Here is a 19,761-nt window from a genome sequence, read left to right as displayed (position 1 = left end):
GTAGTCTATATACTATTAAAACAAAAAAGCAGTAAAGTAGCATTTTAAAGACTAACAAAATAATTTATTAGGTGAGCTTTCGTGGGACAGACCCACTTCTTCAGACCATAGCCATACCAGAACAGAAATATTGAGTCTGTTCTGGTATGGCTAGGGTCTGAAGAAGTGGGTCTGTCCCACAAAGGCTCACCTAATAAATTATTTTGTTAGTCTTTAAAGTGTTACTTTACTGCTTTTTTGTTTTAAGCCTTTAGGTATTTAAATAATTTAAATTAAATATTAACTTATGATATTAGGTAGCAAGTGTTTGCTGCCAAGAAAGTCATACACACTGAAATGGTGAAAGTCAATGGCTAAGTACTAGCACCAGGATTTGTTGAGCAGCTAAAGCAGCTTTTTGAGCAGGTGCAGAAAGAAAGTATTTTAGTTCATTCAACTAGTTCAGTTTAATGACTAGCATATTCTACATTATGAGATCAATGGGACTTGAAAGTGCAGGAAAACTTGTTTTCCTCTTTCAATCTGCCAGTCAAAATTAGGTGGAGGATGAAATTGACTTCTCAAATCACTCCCCAAAGAACATGTTTTCTTTGTTTAATACATAAATCAATTAGACATAAATGCAAAACATTTTTACATTAACTTTTTCATTAACTGTGTTTAAATTGTAGCAACAAATTTAAGGGACTTATATTTAACTAAAAACTTTAAAAATGCTATTTTGTGCATTTTTATTTACTTTTAATTTCTATCACAAAAGTCAATCTAGTAAATAACAAAATACATCATTCACCATTCCCATCCAAAAAAAAAAAGAGAGAGAGAGTCAAGAATCTGAATAAATGTAAGGTACACTATATAAAAATGTTTAAATAAAGGTGTACAGAACAGATCCCTCCCTATTCACTGCTTTCATTCTGAGATCAGCAGCATTCTCCAGGTACGTACCACATGCTAAACAGGGAGATGGAAACCGTTTGAATTACACGTGCTCATCATCCCTCTCTCTGGAGCAGGAGTTCTTCTAGAGGAAAAAGGTAAAATCTGGACCTTTACCTCTGCAAAAAGCATCCCCTGGGGTTCAAGAGAGAGGCACATCCCATGACGTTCATTATCAAGAAAGTCATCCAAGCGCAAGAACTTCACTGCGCACAGCTGTCTCCAGTCATGCCAATAAACTGCAATCTCCAGCTCCCGAGACTGAAAGTAGAAAGGCAGAGAGAGCTCAGTCATGGACCAGGCCAATGGCTTGTTGCGTGCACGTGCACCCACATGCACAGACACATTCTGAACTGCATTTTAGCTCTGATGCTAGCTCCTTTTCTTGCCTTGTAGCAATCCCATGCAACTCAACAATGCAGTATATAAGAAACATGTTCCAGGAAGAGGTGGCAGTACCTCAACACCTATTGCTTCCCACCTCTTTCATTTTTTCAGATCTTCAGAAGCTAGAACTTTCTTTAAAGATTACTCATTTTCACAACAAAAAGCAGTCAAGTAGCACTCATTTTCATGTTATTTCTTCACTTTGCTCCTATAGAAGACTGATCCTCATCCCATATATCCTGAAGCGAGATGTATTGCAGGTAAAAGATGGAGCATGGCCACTCAAATGGAGACAGAAGAGAGGCATTAAATACTGTTCAGACTGAAGTGCTACTAGGTAACCCATACTTAGAGTAGATTTAAGGATAGAGAAGCTACATTTTTAGTTCCAGGAGATAAATGAATAAAAAAATGGAATGGCAAGTACATCACCAAATCTACATAAATAATTCAAATAAAGTTAAAGAACAAGCAAACACAACACAGGGGATCTGAGGATCTAGAATTCCAATCATCCTACGGAGATATGGTCTTACCCGATCCAGCTCAATGACAAAGCTTTGTTCCCAAGCCTGGTTATTAACTGGGCCCCACTTTGTCTGACCGACCACTTTACTGTCTACTTTGAGCACAGCAAGCACCTCATCTGGACAAAAGAAAAAAAGTGCAGGTTACAATTCTTTTTACAGGGTTAATAGTCCGAATATACTTACTGCTGTAGAGTGACCAAACAATCTAAGGAGATTTCCCGCAGAGGAAATCACTAAGGCTATGGCTACACTGCATTCCTCTTTCGAAATAAGATATTGCCAAATAACTATTTTGAAATAGCATTTCCAGACACACAGCATTATTTTGAAATAGTGCCATTGAAGCCCATTCTGATTTATTCCAAAATAGCGCTGTTCTGTGTCTTGATAGCACTAGCTTCAAAATAGGCTTTATTCCTCCTGCACTGAGGGTTACCAATTTTGAAACAACACACTTGCTATTTCGATTTTATTTCCAAATAGCATATGTGTAGTCTAGACGCTATCAAAGTCATTTCAAAATTACTCTTGTGTAGCCATAGGAGACGGGAGACCAAATGAGTCAGCTTCTGTTTCAGAAGCCAAGTTTCCAGGTTTACTCTCACTGAATTCACACCAGAATGAAAAGTGGCAGACACATTAGAAGACACCATCAATGATTTGACAATGAATATCATACTCACTACACAATTCCTCATTCCGCAAGTGCTTTGCTGCAGTACTGCAACCATGAATACTCATCCCGGCTTGCACTCTGGTCAAGGACTTCATGTCATTTGGGCTCCCATGGTTGGGAGATGAACCAATCACTCGGGAACGTCCTGGTACCTTTTCCAACAGATCCTGACATCCCATCAGTCTAACTTCTAATGAACCTGAGGAATTTCACCAAAGAATGTTAGGCTACACCTACACTACAAAATAAAATCAACGTTTAATAAATTTGAGTTTTTTTAGCCTCGTTCTTATGAATTCAAATTTAGTTGTCCTCAGACTTCCTGGAAATTCTACCTACCTTTTCTCTGTGTTAACTTACCGCATCTCCATTGCCATGTCCAAGTTCGACTGCATGAAAATGCATTGTGGGTACCTATCCCACAGTGTCTTAGCCCTGTTGCATTCTGGAGGTGGTTTGCACTACAGAGTTGTGGGGGGAAAATGAATTGCCACAGTTGCCTGAAGGTGTTGAAGGTCACTATCCCAGAATGCAAGGCACTCTCCCAGAATTCAGAGCACCCACTAAATGCATGAGAACACATGGGGGATCACACCTTTTTCTCAGGCACAGGGCTAGAGGAAGCATGGATCCTCAACTCCTTCAAGTCATTGCACAGATCATCACAGCAACTTCCCAGAATGTTGTGCACTTTTACTTTTCATTACAAAGGAAGTGGGCTGAGACAATAGCTGAGGGTGGTGATGAAGATTTTGAGGCAGAAATCATTCAACTGCAGTCCAAGAACTCAGAAATGCTGGCTGTCATGGGATGCATTGCTGACAGTGGAGCGGCCGTTTTGGACTTGTGAAACCAGCACATGCTGGTGCGATCACATCATTGGGAGTCCTGAGATGACCAGCAGTTGGTACAGAACTTCACATGCATAAGTCCACTTTTATGACCTTTGTGATTTGTTGATCCCTGCCCTGAAGAGCAGGAACACAAGAATGAGGCCAGCTTTAACAGTTCAGAAGTGAGTAGCAATCACTCTATGGAAGTTTGCAAACACCCAACAGTTACTGGTCAGTAGTAAATCAATTTGGGGTAAGCAGATGTACAACAGGGGCCACAGTAGTGCAGGTAACCAATGCAACCTGTCAGCATCTCCCGAGGAAGGCTGTCACGCTGGGAGATGTACAGACCATAGCAGATGTCTTTGCTGCCATGGGGTTTCCTAACTGGGGTGGGGCAATACATGGCACACACATCCCCATCATGGCCCTGGACCACCTGGCCTCAGACTATATAAACCAAATGGGGTATTTCTCAATGGTGCTACAGGCGCTGGTAGGTCACAAAGGTCATTTCACCTACATCAGCGTGAGATGGTCAGAGAAGGTTCATAGCACTTGCATCTTCAGAAAGTCTGAGCTGTACAGAAAACTCCTGCATGGGATTTTTTTTTTCCCCAGAGTCGGGGGGTGGGGGGGGAGAGAGACCAAAAAAAACCAAGATTGGTTATGTGGAGATGCTATAGTAATACTGGGTGACCTTGCTTACCCTCTGCTTCCTTGCCTCATAAAGTCATACACAGGTGCTGTGAACCACAGCAAGAATACCTTCAGTTTCCAACTCAGCAGGTGCAGAATGGTGGTGGAATGTGCCTTTGGCCATTTAAAAACAAGGTTCAGGTGCCTATTGACCCATTTGGACCTTTCAGAAACTAATGTTCCCACTGTGATTACACTGTGCTGTATTTTGCATAACATTTGTGAATCCACGCAAGAGAACTTTATGAGCACCTGGAACATAGAGGCTGATGCCATGAGCAGGGCTTATGCACACCTGCCTACGAGGCCATTCTCCAATAACAATGCGGAGGCAGTAGCAACCAGGGAGGTTTTGAAACACCTTCATGAATGGTCTGCCAGACACATGCTTGCACTGTATTTCACTCTTGTAATATCACCACTCCCACACCCCAGAATGATTTGTATTCCCCACCATATGTGATCCAAGGAATCAGACTGTGGCTTTCACAGAAATAATGTTTTTATTTGGGGGGAGGGTATTAAGTTGCAGGAAGAAAAATGGATGTAAAGGGAGGATTATTTACACAAAAAGATGGGAAGCTGTGCTACCAGCCTTCTCTGCCCCCACCCAGGTCCCTCTGTAGTGGCAGGCAGCTGTGCTATCAGTCCTCTCCATCCCTGTGCACTCCACCACACATGGTTACCAAAAAAAACCCAAATCACACTGTGGCGGTCATCAAAAGAATAAGTTTATTTGGGGGGGGGGGGAAGATTAAGTGGTAGAGAAAAGAAGGGGTGTCAAGGGTGGTGGAATAGCCATTTGCAGTGGCTCTTGGCTGTAGAGCAGACTGTCCTTTCTCTCCCTCCCTGTGTTCAGGGACTGCGATGATGGAGGGTGGGTGACTTGTATTCAGCGGAGTCCAGGCAGCAGTTAGTAAAGCCCTCAGCGCTGCACAGGGAGTCCCTCTACAGCTTCAGCAAGAAGTGCAGGACCTCAGTTTGGTCGCTCATTGAAGTTATGAACTTTGCCCTGTCCTCCCTCAGATACACCATTTGCTCTCTCCTGAACTCAAGCACAGTCTGCCGACACTGTACTGTGTCCCTTTTGCTCTCACTGGTTTCTGCTTGAGTCCACTCCATGTGCTACAGAATAAAGTCCTGCTTGGACCTTTTGCGCTTCCTCTCCCTGTCTCCCAAGCTGAGGATGCCTGCTGGAAAGTGAAGGTGAAAACAGGTACAATTCACACAAAGTACTTACCCATGGAATGAACGGGTCTCTGTCTTTACAATCCGTGAAACTTTCTTTCTGCAAGGCCACTTAGGGCTTCTTTAGGACAAGGATGCAAACCATGGATTGCACAAGCTAGCACTTAACACCATTTCACTGTGGACATGATACGCTAGTATCCTCTTTATTAGTAGTGCGGATGGGGTGCAAAGAAGGGAAAGCAGACCAGTGTCCTGGAGCAGGGGAAAAGTTTTTTGGCTGTTCCCTGGAGCAATCCTCCACAAGGAAAACCCACCTGTGCTGGACTTGCCAGTGTGTGGGACCATGGTCCACAGAGCCCGGCAGCTGCATGGCGATGGGGAAAGGTTCAGTTCCAGCCTCATGTAAAGCTGGGTGTGGAGGGATCCCTGGAAAGTGAAAAGCAACGCAGGAGGAAAGTTTTCCAGACATATGCTGGGGGAAAAGTGTTTCCTGGCGGTCCCCAAAGCAACCCTCATCAGGGAAAAGGCCACATAAAGGAAGGAAAACCAGAACTGGACATGCCAGTGTGCAGGACCAGGGTCCACAGAGCCTGGCAGGCATGTGGCGAGAGGGAACAGCTTGATTCCAGCCATATGGACTGCTAAGTGGGGAGGGATCCCTGTAACGTGAAAAGAAATGTGGGAGCAAAGGGAAATGGGAGGGGAGAAGGCCCAGAGAGCCTGCCAGCCATGTGGACGGCAGGGAAGATGGAGCACTGCCAGACACATGGGCCGTGTCTACACTAGCCCAAAACTTCTAAATGGCCATTTTGAAGTTTACTAACGAAGTGCTGAAATACACCTTCAGCGCCTCATCAGAATGCTGGCAGGCGCGGCACTTTGAAATCGATGCGGCTCACCACCGCACGGCTCATCCAGACAGGGGTCCTTTCCAAAAGGTCCCCGGCAACTTCAAAATCCCCCGATTCCTATCTGCTGTTTCATTTACATGGCCATTTCAAAGTTTTGGGCTAGGGTAGATGTCCATAGTGTGGCAATGCGTTCCAGGGAAATGTAAAAGGACAGAGAGCATTGCAAAGAAATCCAATCCAAATTCCCATGCTTCTTTAGGTTGCCAAAGAAGACATCACCCTTTTAAGAATAGGACAGTGAAAAAGAAGAGATGCTCATCTTGTTTGAATACAAGCCCGGAAAATTTGCCAAAATGCTGTGTGGTGCCATGATACCAGATCGCTATCTGGTTGCTTGGCATGGCAAGATGTGCTACCATCAGGCCTGCCCAAAAACCTCTTGCAAAAAACAAGGAGTACCTGGACGAGGCCTTCCTGACGATCTCCAAAAAGGATAAGCACTCCATACCCAGAATATTAACTGTTCTGCTGTTCTGAGGGGCAAAGATCCATGGAAAACCTATACCCATACATACACCCAGCTGCAACCCACTTGTAGCAATCAGAAAAGAATATGCAACAGAACAGCTGGGCCCCAAGGGCTTGGGGACTGGAGTAGAGGGGACCAGCTCCAGGTCAACGGTGAGGAGCTCCGGGCTGTCAGGAACAGCTTCTTGGGCCCCTGTTGGTTGCCCCTGTCGTCCTCTCCATTGGCCTCTTCCTCCTATCCCCACAGCTCCTCTCGGCTCACCCCAGACTCCGGAACAGGGCCTCCAAAATGAAATTAAGAATGGGCAATGTGGTCAAGTCTCCCCCAAGAAGCACATGCAGCTCTTCATAATAGTGGTGGGTCTTTGCAGTTACCTGAACTGCTGGTTGGCTTCCCAGACTTTGTGATTCTCCTGCCAGAGTTCTTTCACCTTCACCGAGCATTGCACAGAGTCCTGGGAGTAACTTCTGGCAATCATCCTGCACAACATTTTCTCAAATATGTCTTCATTTCACCTGGACACTTGAAGTCTGCTCACCACTGATTCCTGTCCCAGACTGCAAGGAGATCCAGAATCTCCTGATGGCTCCATGATGGAGATCTCGAGGCCTTAAGAGCTAAACAGATTACTACCCTGAGTGCTCATGATTGCAAGAGATGGCTACCGATGTGATGGGTAAAAAATTATAGCTTCTGGGTATCCCTTATATTTCTCAGGCTTGCTGGTGATGAATTCAAATTCACGGGCTTCTGTGACCTACTTCCTGTGCACTTGGAGAGCAGCAGAGATGGAAGTGGCCATACATAGCAGGTAACCATGAAGCTTTGTGGGCTACATATGGGACACTTCTTGAGGCTAAATTTTAGGACATGGCACTTCCACATTATCCTTTATTTGAACTTGACACTGCACCCAGTTGCTTTCAATGATGTTATATCAATCTTAGTGCTCTGTAAAAATCGAGCTAATGGTATTTACAGTGAAGACAGTGATGATGTAAAAAAAAAACAAGCCAACTGCCTTAAATTTGACTTCATCATATAGTGTAGACATAGCCTTAGTCTTAAGAAAAATTCACACAGAAAAAAAAATCAGAAACTTTAGATTTATGTTGTCTAGGTATCTTACACTTTGAATACAGTCTAATTCAGCAGCCATTCAAGCAATTACAATCTGACAGCTTTTTGGTGGCCTACAAATTAAGGACTTAGTCCAGTGCTTAGTGGACCAAGTGCCCACATCAAAAGTACTATTGTCATGTGATTATATAATGAAGAAATATTCCCCACCATCTGCAGCCTCAGATACCTGTAAGGGCTGTGGTTTTGATCAGTGAAGTGAAGGGCTGGATGGTGACATGCTGAGCTCCTAGAGAGGAAGTATTCATGAGCTCCTGCTTGATGAGTGCTCGCTTTGGGTGATCGGGTGAAAGTTCGTTAAGCTGCTTCTCCAGGGACAAGCGCAGCAAATCTATTTTCTGAGATGATTCTTGCAAGCGACTCTGAGCCTAGTAACAAGAAGCAGACAAAAAGTTAACATAGCCTTTGCTTGAATAGCCATTGCTATGATCACAGTACTACTAACACATCACAAGCAATCCAACTGCCCATTTTAAAAGGCCAGGCACCATTCTGCTCATGAAGGATGAAAACGGACTGTCAGCACCACGCATTCAACATATGCCACTGCTGCTTTAAACTGGGGAGATTTTGCCCTGAACAAAATCACAACACAATATTTCCGACTTAGACTAGAACCAAAAATCCAGCACAGGTTTCTTACATGCCAATTCACTACAAGCAGCTACAAGTTGGACTCCAAGAGATTTCGAATTAAAAATGACTAGCATAATGAATGCCTAAGTTGGATAATTACTGTTACTAACTTATATAGAGCCTTTAAATTGCAGCCTTCCAAAGCTATTTACAAACATTAACTATGTTTTACAAAAGACCTGTGGGATGAGTGAGCATTATCCTGATTGTACAGAGGAGTAAACAGAAACACAGAAAGGATAGCTGATTTGTCCAAAGTTACTTGGCAAATGAATTAAATTCCTGATTCATATTTTTCTGTTTGGACCATTAGAAATACAAAAAAATGTTGTTTAGTTTTCTTCGTTCGTTTTCTTTGTTCTTTTTTTCTGTTCTAGCTTTATTATGCAAGTGAGCTGGCAAGTTCTGAAAATATGTCTCTTACAAGAGCAGCATATGATGGGACAATTCATATGTGGCTTTTTGAAAAACAGTAATCGTTTATTACAAGCAATGCCTCAGATAACAATGACAACCATGACACTCTCAGTCAGTGACAACAGTTATATGAGGAAACCACCACCTTCTATCATTACAGTTGCTGGTAAAAGCAACTGCTGCAACTCTGAGCCAGCACTGCAGTATTATCGCAGTGCTGATCAGTGTCATGGGACACAGTAGTAAAAGAGCCACCATGTAATTGCAGAGAACGAGGTTGGGGCATTAATGGGCAACAGCTGTAATACAGCTAGTCTTCAGAAAAACGTACTATTATCCAGCAACACTGGAGCATTCACCACCAATGCTCTAAGTAACAATACTGCAATGGGGCTTACTTCAGCCAACACTTTGCGATCCTGTACCCGCCTGCCTCCTAGGCTCTTCACCACATTTTTCGCTCCCTCAGCCACAGCAGCTTCAATATGCAGGTGATGTCGCAATTCTTCAACGCGTAGCTCCAGGAGACTGATGGTGGCCCTCACCTTCGCTGGTGAGGCTGGAGATAGATATAGCAATTAGACAAGCAAGTGGCCTAGCTTCTGAGGCATAGGGTCTTCATGCTTCACCAACATCTTCTCTGAGTGAATTCAGATATCTAAAACATCTTACCTGCTGGATCTACTGCCTCCTCTATTCCACCTACCAACTGAGATACCTTTACAATCTGCATGCGAATCAACTCAATCTTGGTCTTGCTGTCCTGGAGCATTTGCTGAGCTCTTGCTAGCAGCTTTCGGTCCTGACAACACAGCACAGATGACTACAGGAGACAAGTGGATTTTAATGATGGAGTACCACAACATACAAAGGGTCCTGGAAAGTCTTAAAACATAACACAATGCCCAGTTGTGCAAAGGAAATGCTTAAGCAACAGGGCTGATGATTTCCAACCACTGTAAATACAGATGAGATATATATGATATGCTGTGACACCTATGAAAGATTTGAGGAGTTTGCTAGGTAACAGTGTCCTGCCCTGTGGGTACATTCAACTAAGAGTATGTCCTGATGTTGCAATGATTAAATATTGTACTTCACTCATCAGTTGTGCTGGCTGAGTTATTTCAACTCTCTACCCATATAAACCAGATGGTCTAAAAATCTTGTTCATATAGGGCTTGTCTACACTACTATCCTCATTCGAAGGGAGGATGGTAAGTAAGGCATTGGGAGTTTACTAATGAAGTGCTGCGTTGCATATGCAGCACTTCTTTAAGCAAATTCCTCCCTGCGACAACTTCAAAGTTTTAAAACTTTGAAATACCGGCTCGGTCCCTTTACTCCTCAAAATTTACTCCTCAAACTTTGAAGTTGCTGCGGGGGGGAATTTGCTTAATGAAGTGCTGCATATGCAGCGCAACACTTCATTAGTAAACTCCCAACACCCTACTTACCATTCTCCCTTCAAAGGAAGGTGGTAGTGTAGACAAGCCCATAGTTAAATTAAACTCTTTAAAATAATTTTATTTTTATTCTCCTCCCAAATATTCAATATGATTATGCCAAACACAACAGGCATGATGAATAAGAAAGCAGTAATTTTCCAAAAAGCTCTCTCTTAAATAACACATACACAAAGATACCATTTACTTTGCTTCATCTTTAAGTCTATGTTGAAATAAAAATAGTATTGCACCAACTTCTTACGTCTCATCAGAAACAGAATAATGGGGATAATGTCACACATTAAGGGTCATATTCCAAAGCATTTTATTTTCTAACCTTTGGTTAGTTGTTTTAGCTCCTCTCCCTGTACTGCAACTTACAGTGCTTGGATTGACTTTTCTCAGGGCAGTATTCCACATCTGTGCCTCACAAGATCTGATGTTATTTTTTCTCATCTGTTTCTAATTTAGTGGCACTACCACCAGTTTTAGATCCTGATAACCTTTCTAATGTTTATTACTAGTTACTAATATCAGAGAACAGAAGCATAATCAGTATCTGAAGTCTGGGAACATAGAAATTACCATAGAGGAGCAGATCCCCGGTCTACCTAGTCCAGATCCCCACCTTTAAGGATCAGCACCAGATGCTTCAGAAGAAGGTGCAAGAAACCCCACAGTAGGCAGACTAATTTGAATTGTACTAAATTATTGCCTCAATGACATTCTGTAGTAATGCATCTAAACACAACCAGGATTTTGTGGAGGAAACAGTATTATGAATATTACACCATGTTGTCCCAGGAATATACATCAGCTCATAAATTCACAGAGGGGCTTAGTCATGCAACTTAAAATAACTCTGCCTTATAGTATTTCCCATTCACACCCAGGTCTGACATACAGATTTGTATTTCTACAATTTTAACAGAAATATTGTTCCAAGGTGGCCACACTCCCTGTTTATTTCTGCTCAGCAATGCTTACCTTTGATGTTACATTTGAATACATCTGGATCATGTTTTCAGCTCCTTGTTTCACCTTCATCTCAATGTGCAGCTGCTTTTTTAGAGCATCTATCCTCCTTGCCAGCAGGTTTGGGTTCCTTTCCCAAAGACAAAGGTCCGGGGACACTGAACCATCTATGCCATAACACAGTAAATTCCATTACCCTACTTCTAGTGGCTCCCTCACAAGCTAATATACAAGATAAGGAGGAGAGTACAAATGATGACTTCATCTTCAAGGACACATATAAAATACAACTCAACTGAAGGATAAATTCTCCTAGCTGTTGCATACCCTCACCTACTATTGACCTAATATGAGAACTGCTTGCTTTCAGAAGCAGGCCTTAGCTAAGAATACCAACAACTTCCAATGTCACCTTCATCTCTCTGACAGGAACTTGCATGTTGGCTTCTACTTGAAAGGCCCTATTGTCTCTCTCAAGAGCTATAAAGTCTGAATAGACAAAGTTCAGGAAGCAATCCTATGTAACACACTCATTCAGTCTTTTGCCCATACTGATTTCTATTATCACCTCCCTTCATTTTGATTATTGTCAATCACAATTTTTTCCTTCTCACAGTTCCCTCACACTAGCCCCCACGGGGGGGCGAATGGAAATTAAAGCTTTGGCTATAATGAGGCTCACTGATGAGCCTATGATGCCCAACAATTGTGTCCCAAGACCTACCTGTTTTTCTGTCCCCTTTCTCTGTTACTAAAATCCGGGCATTAAGCTCCTGAAGATCCCAGTGCAGCTGCTCCAGTTTCCTATTGGAAGATTTCAGCATATGCTCCACACGAACCAGGCACTTTTTATCTGTTGTCACCTTCCGCAGGTTTTCCGCCCCCTCTTTGATCTTCAGTTCCTTCTGGATAGCTCGACGAATTAGTTCCTTTTCATCCTTTAGTTTCTGCTGGAACCCTGGATCCAAGAGGTTCACCCCATTGCTTATTTGCAGGTAATATGTGCCCTAAAACCAGTACAACAGGAGACAGAGTTCGACATCTTATGTTATAGCAAAGGAGTGAGTGTGCAACATATCCAGTGTTCTTCCCCTTCATCTTAACCACAGATGGTCTCAGATCAAAACCTTGACTCCAACCACCAACACAAACTGAGGAAGACTCGATCTAAATTTTAACTCTTTGCAGTTTGGATCTCATCTTAATATACTCCAACTTGGCCTTAATTCACAAATGAGATGAGTCCCATAAAGGTAAATCTTCGTGTTATTTAATGTCTATTTATATTTATCTGACTTGAATGAGTACCAAAGGGAAGCTGTGATTTGCCCTCATCATGATTATGACTGAGTTCCATTTAGCACTACATAACAGGTGCAGATCTTTATTTTAATATGGCTTAAGATGCCAGTTGTCCAAAGCTAAATGCCAACTGAAACTTTTAGAGGTGTCAGTCAGAGCCATAGCCACACCTAACTTTCAGTGAATGCATGACCAAGACTTCTTCACTGAGGGAGACAAATTAATTCATACACCCATTTGTAAATTAATGAGTCAAAAAGTTAGCTGTATAAGCAATACCTGGGGGGGGTGGGGGAGCAGCTACAGTGTGTAGTTCCAACCTCCATCTACTATGATTTGCAAGCAGTATGGTTTCTTTCAAATTTTGCTCACATTTAGTCTGACCTGGCACCATTGAAGTCTGCTCTTAGCTTTGCTTTTTAAGGCAATTTTAAACTTGTTTTGATGCAAGTTGCGCTGGTAATAGGTCTGGACTAACAGGCTCCATTTACAGCCCCCAGGACAGATACAGCTCAGACAGCACATACTTCCCCTGCTACAGACGCATGACTGGGCTTCCCATCTATGCAAGGGCACCCCAGAGCCCATCCACAGAGACCTGCTGTTGGATAAAGGGCTCCATAGAAATTACAGAAAAACTATCTGCTATATATCTGAGACAATTTGTGTGTCTGTCCATCTGTGAATCAGTTTGTTCTAGAACACCTCCTAAATGGTAAGAGCTAAGACCGCCAAATTGTTATGCAGCTTCCTTTTATCATAACTTAAAGAAGGCAAGGGTTTTGTTGTGCCAGGACAATAGGGTGTGCATGGAAAGTGATCGGTTCTCAACAAACTGACAGGGAGAACTCTGGTATCAGGAACAGTTTTACTCCAGAATGACCATGGAGAAGGGAGGGGCAGGCATGCTGCCACGACAGACCAGGAGAGCTGTGGAGCAAATGCCTCCGAGGGAAGTTCCCTGCTGCCCCAGACATCTCTGGGAGTTGGTGTCCAGGCAACGTGGCCGTCATCCCCCCAAATAGCTGCAGAACAGCTGTTAGCTGGGCAGAACAGCCCTGGGCAGCTCCAGGAGAGCCCCACAAACCTCCCAACTCCCTGCCCTGATTTCTGCTCCCCTCACACCTGCCCTGAGCCTCCCCCATATCTCCCAACCCCCAGCCCTGAAATCTGTACCCTCACAAGGACCTGATCCATGCCAGATACAAACTACAGGATTTACATGTATGTATGTTAGAGTTTGTCTATTTGATCAAGAATTCTTATTAAACAGTAAGCACTAGGCTCACCAAAATCAGCATACATCTTCCATCGTAACTTAAAGCAATGTAAGGGTTTGGTTGTGCCAGGAAAATGGGATGTGCCTGGAATGGGAATGGTTCTCACAAAACCAAACAGAAAAGAGACAATCACCAAATCAAATACAATCCTCAGAACTGACACAACTCAGTGAATGTTGAAAGAGACAGAACCAAGATCAGCCAGAGAAATAGGATGAATCTGGAACAGGATGGCTTCTTAATACTGTAAACTTTGCAGAAGAGAAACAAAATGGGGAACTTCGGTGTAGTGCTCCATTTTGGCACAGTGCGTAAAGTTTGAACTCTAGAAGAATGTTATTGGAAACCAAATTAATTATAGTCCTTTTTTTGTTAAAAACATAGCAAACTGTAACAGTTTATGAAGAAAAAGATACATTTGATGGAATTCTCGCTTAAATATTTAATAAAAAAATTAAATGGAAAACATTTAACAAATCTTTAATCCAAAATAGTTATTAACTTAATAAAAATAATTATTTTTAAAAAACACAACCATTTAAATAAATCATGTACATTTCCCTTTTATTTAAAAAAATTGAGTTACGGACCTGAGCAGTGACAGGTAAATCTGTGTGCATGCATATAGCCAAAGACTGACTGACTACTTACCATGAGCCTCACTTTTACACAAAATGAATGAAAAGCAGCAAAATAACGTTTCTGCTAATCTCACAAAGTTGCTATCCAAACTAGGAACAGACCCTAAGAGACCTTCTCCCTGTTATATCCCTTAACATCAGACTACGTATAGCAACAAACCAAATCAGGATTTGCATTATTGATATGGACAGTAGAAACTTCACAAAGTACCAACAGCTCAGAAATATATAGCCATTGGATCATTATAATATTATTGTGCTGCATACCACCAAGCTAGGCTTATAAGCTAGGCATATTTCTTCACTAATTACAAAAACACAGGAACAAATCTACACAGACACACCCCTAGAACCTCAACCAGGCTTATTCCATCTACTACCCAAGATCCATAAACCTGGGAATCCCAGATACCCCATCATCTTAAGCATTAACACTCTCACTACTGGATGGTCTGGATATGTGCACTCTCTCCTCAGAGCCTACACCCCCAACACTCCCAGGATTTCTTCAAGATACCACGACTTCCTTAGGAAATTACAATTCATTGGTGACCTTCCTGAAAATACAATCCTGACCATCATGGATGTAGAGGCCCTTTATACCAGTACACCACATGAAGATGGGCTTCAACCTGTTAGGAACATTATCCCTGATGAGGCTGAGGCACAAATGGTGGCAGAGTTTTGTGACTTTGTTCTCATCCACAACTATTTCAGATTTTAGGACAATTTATACCTTCAAATCAGTGGCATAAGTATGGGCACCCCCATGGCCCCACAGCATGCAAAAGATTTTTATGTCTGACCTGGCACAATGCTTCCTCAGCTCTTGTCCCCTAGCACTCCTCCTCTACTTGCACTACATTGATGACATCTGCACCATCTGGACTCATGGGAAGGAGGCTCTTGAAGAGTTCTACCGTGATTTCAACAGTTTCCACTCCACCATCAGCATCAGCCTGGACCAGCCCACACAAGAGATCGACTTCCTGGACACTACTGTGCACATAGGCGATGGTCACATAACCACCACCCTATACCGGAAACCCTCGGACTGCTATGCTTACCTACACGTCTCCAGCTTCCACCCAGGGCACACTACACGATCCATTGTATACAGCCAGGCACTAAGGTACAACCACATTTGCTCCAATCCCTCAGACAGAGGCAAACACCTTCAAGACCTTTACCAAGCTTTCCTGAAATTACAATACCCACCTAAGGAAGTGAAGAAACAGATTGACAGAGCCTGATGTGTACCCAGAAGCCACCTGCTACAAGACAGCCCAACAAGGAAAACAACAGAAGACCACTGGCCATCACATATAGCCCCCAACTAAAACCTCTCTGGCGCATCATCAGTGATCTACAACCCATCCTGCACAGCAATCCTTCACTCTCACAGACCTTGGGAGGCAGGCCAGTCCTTGCCCACAGACAGAGCACCAACCTGAAACAAATTCTCACCAGCAACTAGCGCCCACACCATAGTAATTCTAAACCTGGAACCAATCCCTGCAACAAGCCTCGGAGCCAACTCCGCTCACATATCTATTTACATCAGCAACATCATCACAGGACCTAACCACATCAACCAGGCTGTCAGGGGCTCATTCATCTGCATATCACTAACATAATATGATGCCATCAGGTACCAGCACTGCCACACTGCAATATACATTGGCCAAACTGGACAGTCTAAGACTAAAGGAACACAAATCAGATGTCAGGAATGGTAACATACAAAAAACCGTAAAAGAACACTTCAATCTGCCTGAACGCTCAGTAGGAGATTTAAAAGTAGCCCTCCTGCAACAAAAATCCCTTCAAAAACAGACTCTAAAGAGAAACTGCAGAGCTGCAATTCATTTGCAAATCTGACTCCATCAACCAAGGACTGAACAGAGACTGGGAGTGGCTGGGCAATTACAAAGGCAGTTTGTCCTCTCTTGATGTTCACAATTCCACCTTAGCTGCTGATTACGCCACATCCTCCAGGACTGAACTGACCTTGTCAACTCTGGGCCTTTCCTGACTGGCACTCCTTCCTTTTTATAAGCCTATAAAATTTAGGACCTCCTCTGGAACTCCCACACGTGCATCTGACAAAGCAGGTCTTTGCCCACAAAAACTTATGCTCCAAAATATCTATTTGTCTATAAGGTGCCACAGGACGTCTTGTTGTTTTTGAAGACAGATTAACTCGACTACCCATCTGATATTTGTCACTAATCAGGTATTACTTAAATTTCAGTTAAACAGCAAAATGATAGAGAGAAAAAAAATATTTTTTACAGGTGTACTACAGACCTGACAACCTGAAAAGGAAGCGTAAGGACTGGTAGTGAAACAAAGTGGCTCAGATTTAATGTCCTGACCCTAGGAAGTTCTTACCCAATTAATAAGGCCAGGAATCTAGCCAAATTCCTGGGGGGGGGGGCGGAGATAAACGTTTCATCAAAAGGAACTTCATGGAACCCTTGAGTCATTCAGCCAAACTGTGCAAACTGTGTCAGGAAATCAAAAAAAATCTTTTGTCCACAGTGTGCAGTAAGTTCCTAAAAAGGAGTTTGTTTTTAAATTACATTTTAAAGAAATATTTGGAAAAAAGGGAGCCTATTTCTCCTCTCCCTAAACCATATTGATAGATTTACACGATACCCATATGGGGTCCTACCAGCACATTTGTACTGACGAACTTATAGGGTGGCTGGTTGATGTGAACTTATTGTTGTCAAAAGATACAGGGCTGAGTGCCCTGAAAACGGACATCGTTCATTTATCCATGGAATAGACACAGTGCGGGCAGTGTCAGGGCAAGCTTCCTCCCACTCCTCTCCACTCCCTGCCAACCACATAGCTGAATATCAACTGTCTGCCTTGTCCCTTTTCTAAATATATCTAGAACACATACACTTTAGGGTATTACGATTTACAGGCTCTTTCTACCCCGTTGGCCAGAAAAACCCCAGTGTTAACAGTGATTGCACTAAAGAACGTAAAATACTGTTCAGTCTATCAACATAGAAAAGGGTGGGACAGCAGAATTTGCTTTTCACCTGATACATTTTATGACTGTTTTACAAAGGGAATGCAGGTGAGATGTGAAGAGCTGATACTGCTCATGCTGCAGCTATCCAGTAGATCCCAAGAAGCTCAGTCTCCTAGGCTGTTAAACCCAGAACCTCCAATGAGCTCCAGCAGCACAGGACCCAATTTAACTGAAATCATTTTAAAACATTAATTCAGTTACACCTGAGTGAAAGAAAATTTCTTCCAAGGGGGTAGGGAAGTTTGATCTGAAGAAGTAGGTCTGTCCCACAAAAGCTCATCACCTAATATATTATTTTGTTAGTCTTTAAAGTGCTACTGGACTGCTTTTTTGTTTTGTAAGAAACTTAAGTGTGGGCTGGAATGTAAGTGGGCCCAAGACAGAGGCAGGGAGTTCACAGCAAGGGGCAGGGAGTTCACAGCAAGAATTTGAGGAATGTGGGGAGAATGCAAGAGTCAGGGTGGGGTTTGTGTTGTGGGAGTGATGTAGAAGACAGGGGGTCGTAGGATGTGTGGGGGAGTCAGGACAGGAGGTGAAGGGGTGCAGGAGTCAGCAGAAGGTTAAGTCTGAGGGTGGCTCAGGGCAGGGGATTGGGTTGTCAGGGAGAATTCAGGGCTAGTCAGAACTGCCCAGTTATGCAAGCACTGGACCCAGGGTGCTGGCTCAGACCCACCAGGGCTGGGGCCTCAAACTTGTGCCTCCAGCCATTCAGCACTAAAGCTAGCACAAGGAGGGGGTGATTTGGGCTTCTTTTGGGAAGGGGCAAGGGAGCCAGAAGAGGAAGGCTAGGCAAGCCGTGCCTAGCACCTGCATGGGAACTTTTGTGGCAACATCCAGAGCCCCACCACCAGCCAGCCACTCTCTGATGACTCACTAGAGATTCTTTATGAAAGTAACACACCTTTGTTGAGGTATAATTTAAATTTTAATTTTTAAAGGTTTTCTATAATACATATCTACATAGTTTATCTAGGTTTGTCATGTTTACCTAAGAACATAAGAATGGTCAGAGCAAAAAAGTCCATCTAGCCCATTATCCTGTAAATTGCTAAACCAAAAACAAAAAAAAACATGCCAGCTTATTCTAATACACTAAGAAATCTGTTACAAGCAAATTCTTACCCCAACAGTTGTTCTAATCATCTCTTTCACAATCTAGGCTGCTTCCTAGATTTGGCCAGTCCTTCCCCTTGGTCAGTCTTACATGTTTCAGCAGGCATCTTGGGTATTAAGTGGGGGTTCTCCTGGCATCTGGTGACTGCCCCTCATTTGTTTTTCCTCTTTATAGACTTTTGCATAAAGCTGGAATTCTTTGCGCTCAGATCAAATTTCTCTCACCTTCCGTGGAAAAGTACCAGAACCAAAATGGTTTCCAGCACAAGGTGGCCTGGCCACATGTCTTTGTAGGACCAATCACAGTTTGGGCTTACAGAAAAAACAAAACAATTCACAGGTTATTGACGATCTCCCAGCCATCCAATTCCTAGTGGCATTTACTAGACTACCTGGGTTATTTAATAGGCTCCCATTTAATATTTCTAACTTGACATACAAGCTAGTGTGTAGTTTTATATCATCGGCAAATGTTACCACCTCACTGTTTACCCCTTTTTCTAGATCAGAGTTAAAGTGGGGGGGTGGGTACCCTCAGGGGTGTGTGAAATTTCTTAAGTGGGGGCACAGCCCAATCAGCTGCTAGGTCTCTGACTCATCCATCTCATTAAAATTTGTTAAATGTTATTGTTTTTATGTACATGTATTCACATTTATATATCAATTAATAATTTTTTTACATTCTAAATACTTATTCTCTTATGCCTGCTGAAAGGGTTTTCATATGAACATAACCAAAATTTCTATTGGTTTGGATTACATTAGATGGGGGATAGGGCACTGCTAATTGCAGGGATGAAAAGTGGGTCCTGACTTAAAAAGTTTGTTCACCCCATTCTAGATCATTTATGAATATGATGAATAGGAATGGGCGCAGAAAAGGCCCCTAGGGAACACAACTGTTTACCTCTCTCCATTCTGAAAACTGACTATTTGTACTTACCCTTCCTTTCCTATCTTTTAAGGAGTTACCAGTCCAGGCTAGGACTTCCCATCTTATCCCACAACAGCTTACTTTGCTTAAGAGCCTTTGATGAGGGAACTTATCAAAGGTTTTCTGAAAATCTAAGTACGCAATGTCCACATGCTTCTTGGTTCCCCCAAAGAATTCTAGCAGATTGG

The 19,761-nt window shown here is 42.9% G+C and overlaps 1 protein-coding gene across 1 annotated transcript in view; it reads right to left on the bottom strand.

Moving 5' to 3' along the window:
- PKN3 (protein kinase N3) overlaps positions 1–19,761 on the bottom strand; it is a 44,422-nt gene that overhangs the window by 21,572 nt on the left and 3,089 nt on the right. Inside the window, exons 2-9 of the mRNA XM_075015333.1 lie at positions 11,976–12,258; positions 11,264–11,418; positions 9,501–9,651; positions 9,227–9,387; positions 7,945–8,143; positions 2,540–2,731; positions 1,863–1,972; positions 1,057–1,200 (exon numbers count right to left, since the gene is read on the bottom strand). Coding sequence (XP_074871434.1) covers positions 1,057–1,200; positions 1,863–1,972; positions 2,540–2,731; positions 7,945–8,143; positions 9,227–9,387; positions 9,501–9,651; positions 11,264–11,418; positions 11,976–12,258 — 1,395 coding nt within the window. The remainder of the gene's footprint in view (positions 1–1,056; positions 1,201–1,862; positions 1,973–2,539; positions 2,732–7,944; positions 8,144–9,226; positions 9,388–9,500; positions 9,652–11,263; positions 11,419–11,975; positions 12,259–19,761) is intronic.

The sequence above is a fragment of the Carettochelys insculpta genome, chromosome 21 (assembly GCF_033958435.1).
Source record: "Carettochelys insculpta isolate YL-2023 chromosome 21, ASM3395843v1, whole genome shotgun sequence".
NCBI lineage: Eukaryota > Metazoa > Chordata > Testudines > Carettochelyidae > Carettochelys > Carettochelys insculpta.
Note: the sequence above shows the minus strand (reverse complement) of the source record. Positions and strands in the feature narration are given on the sequence as shown.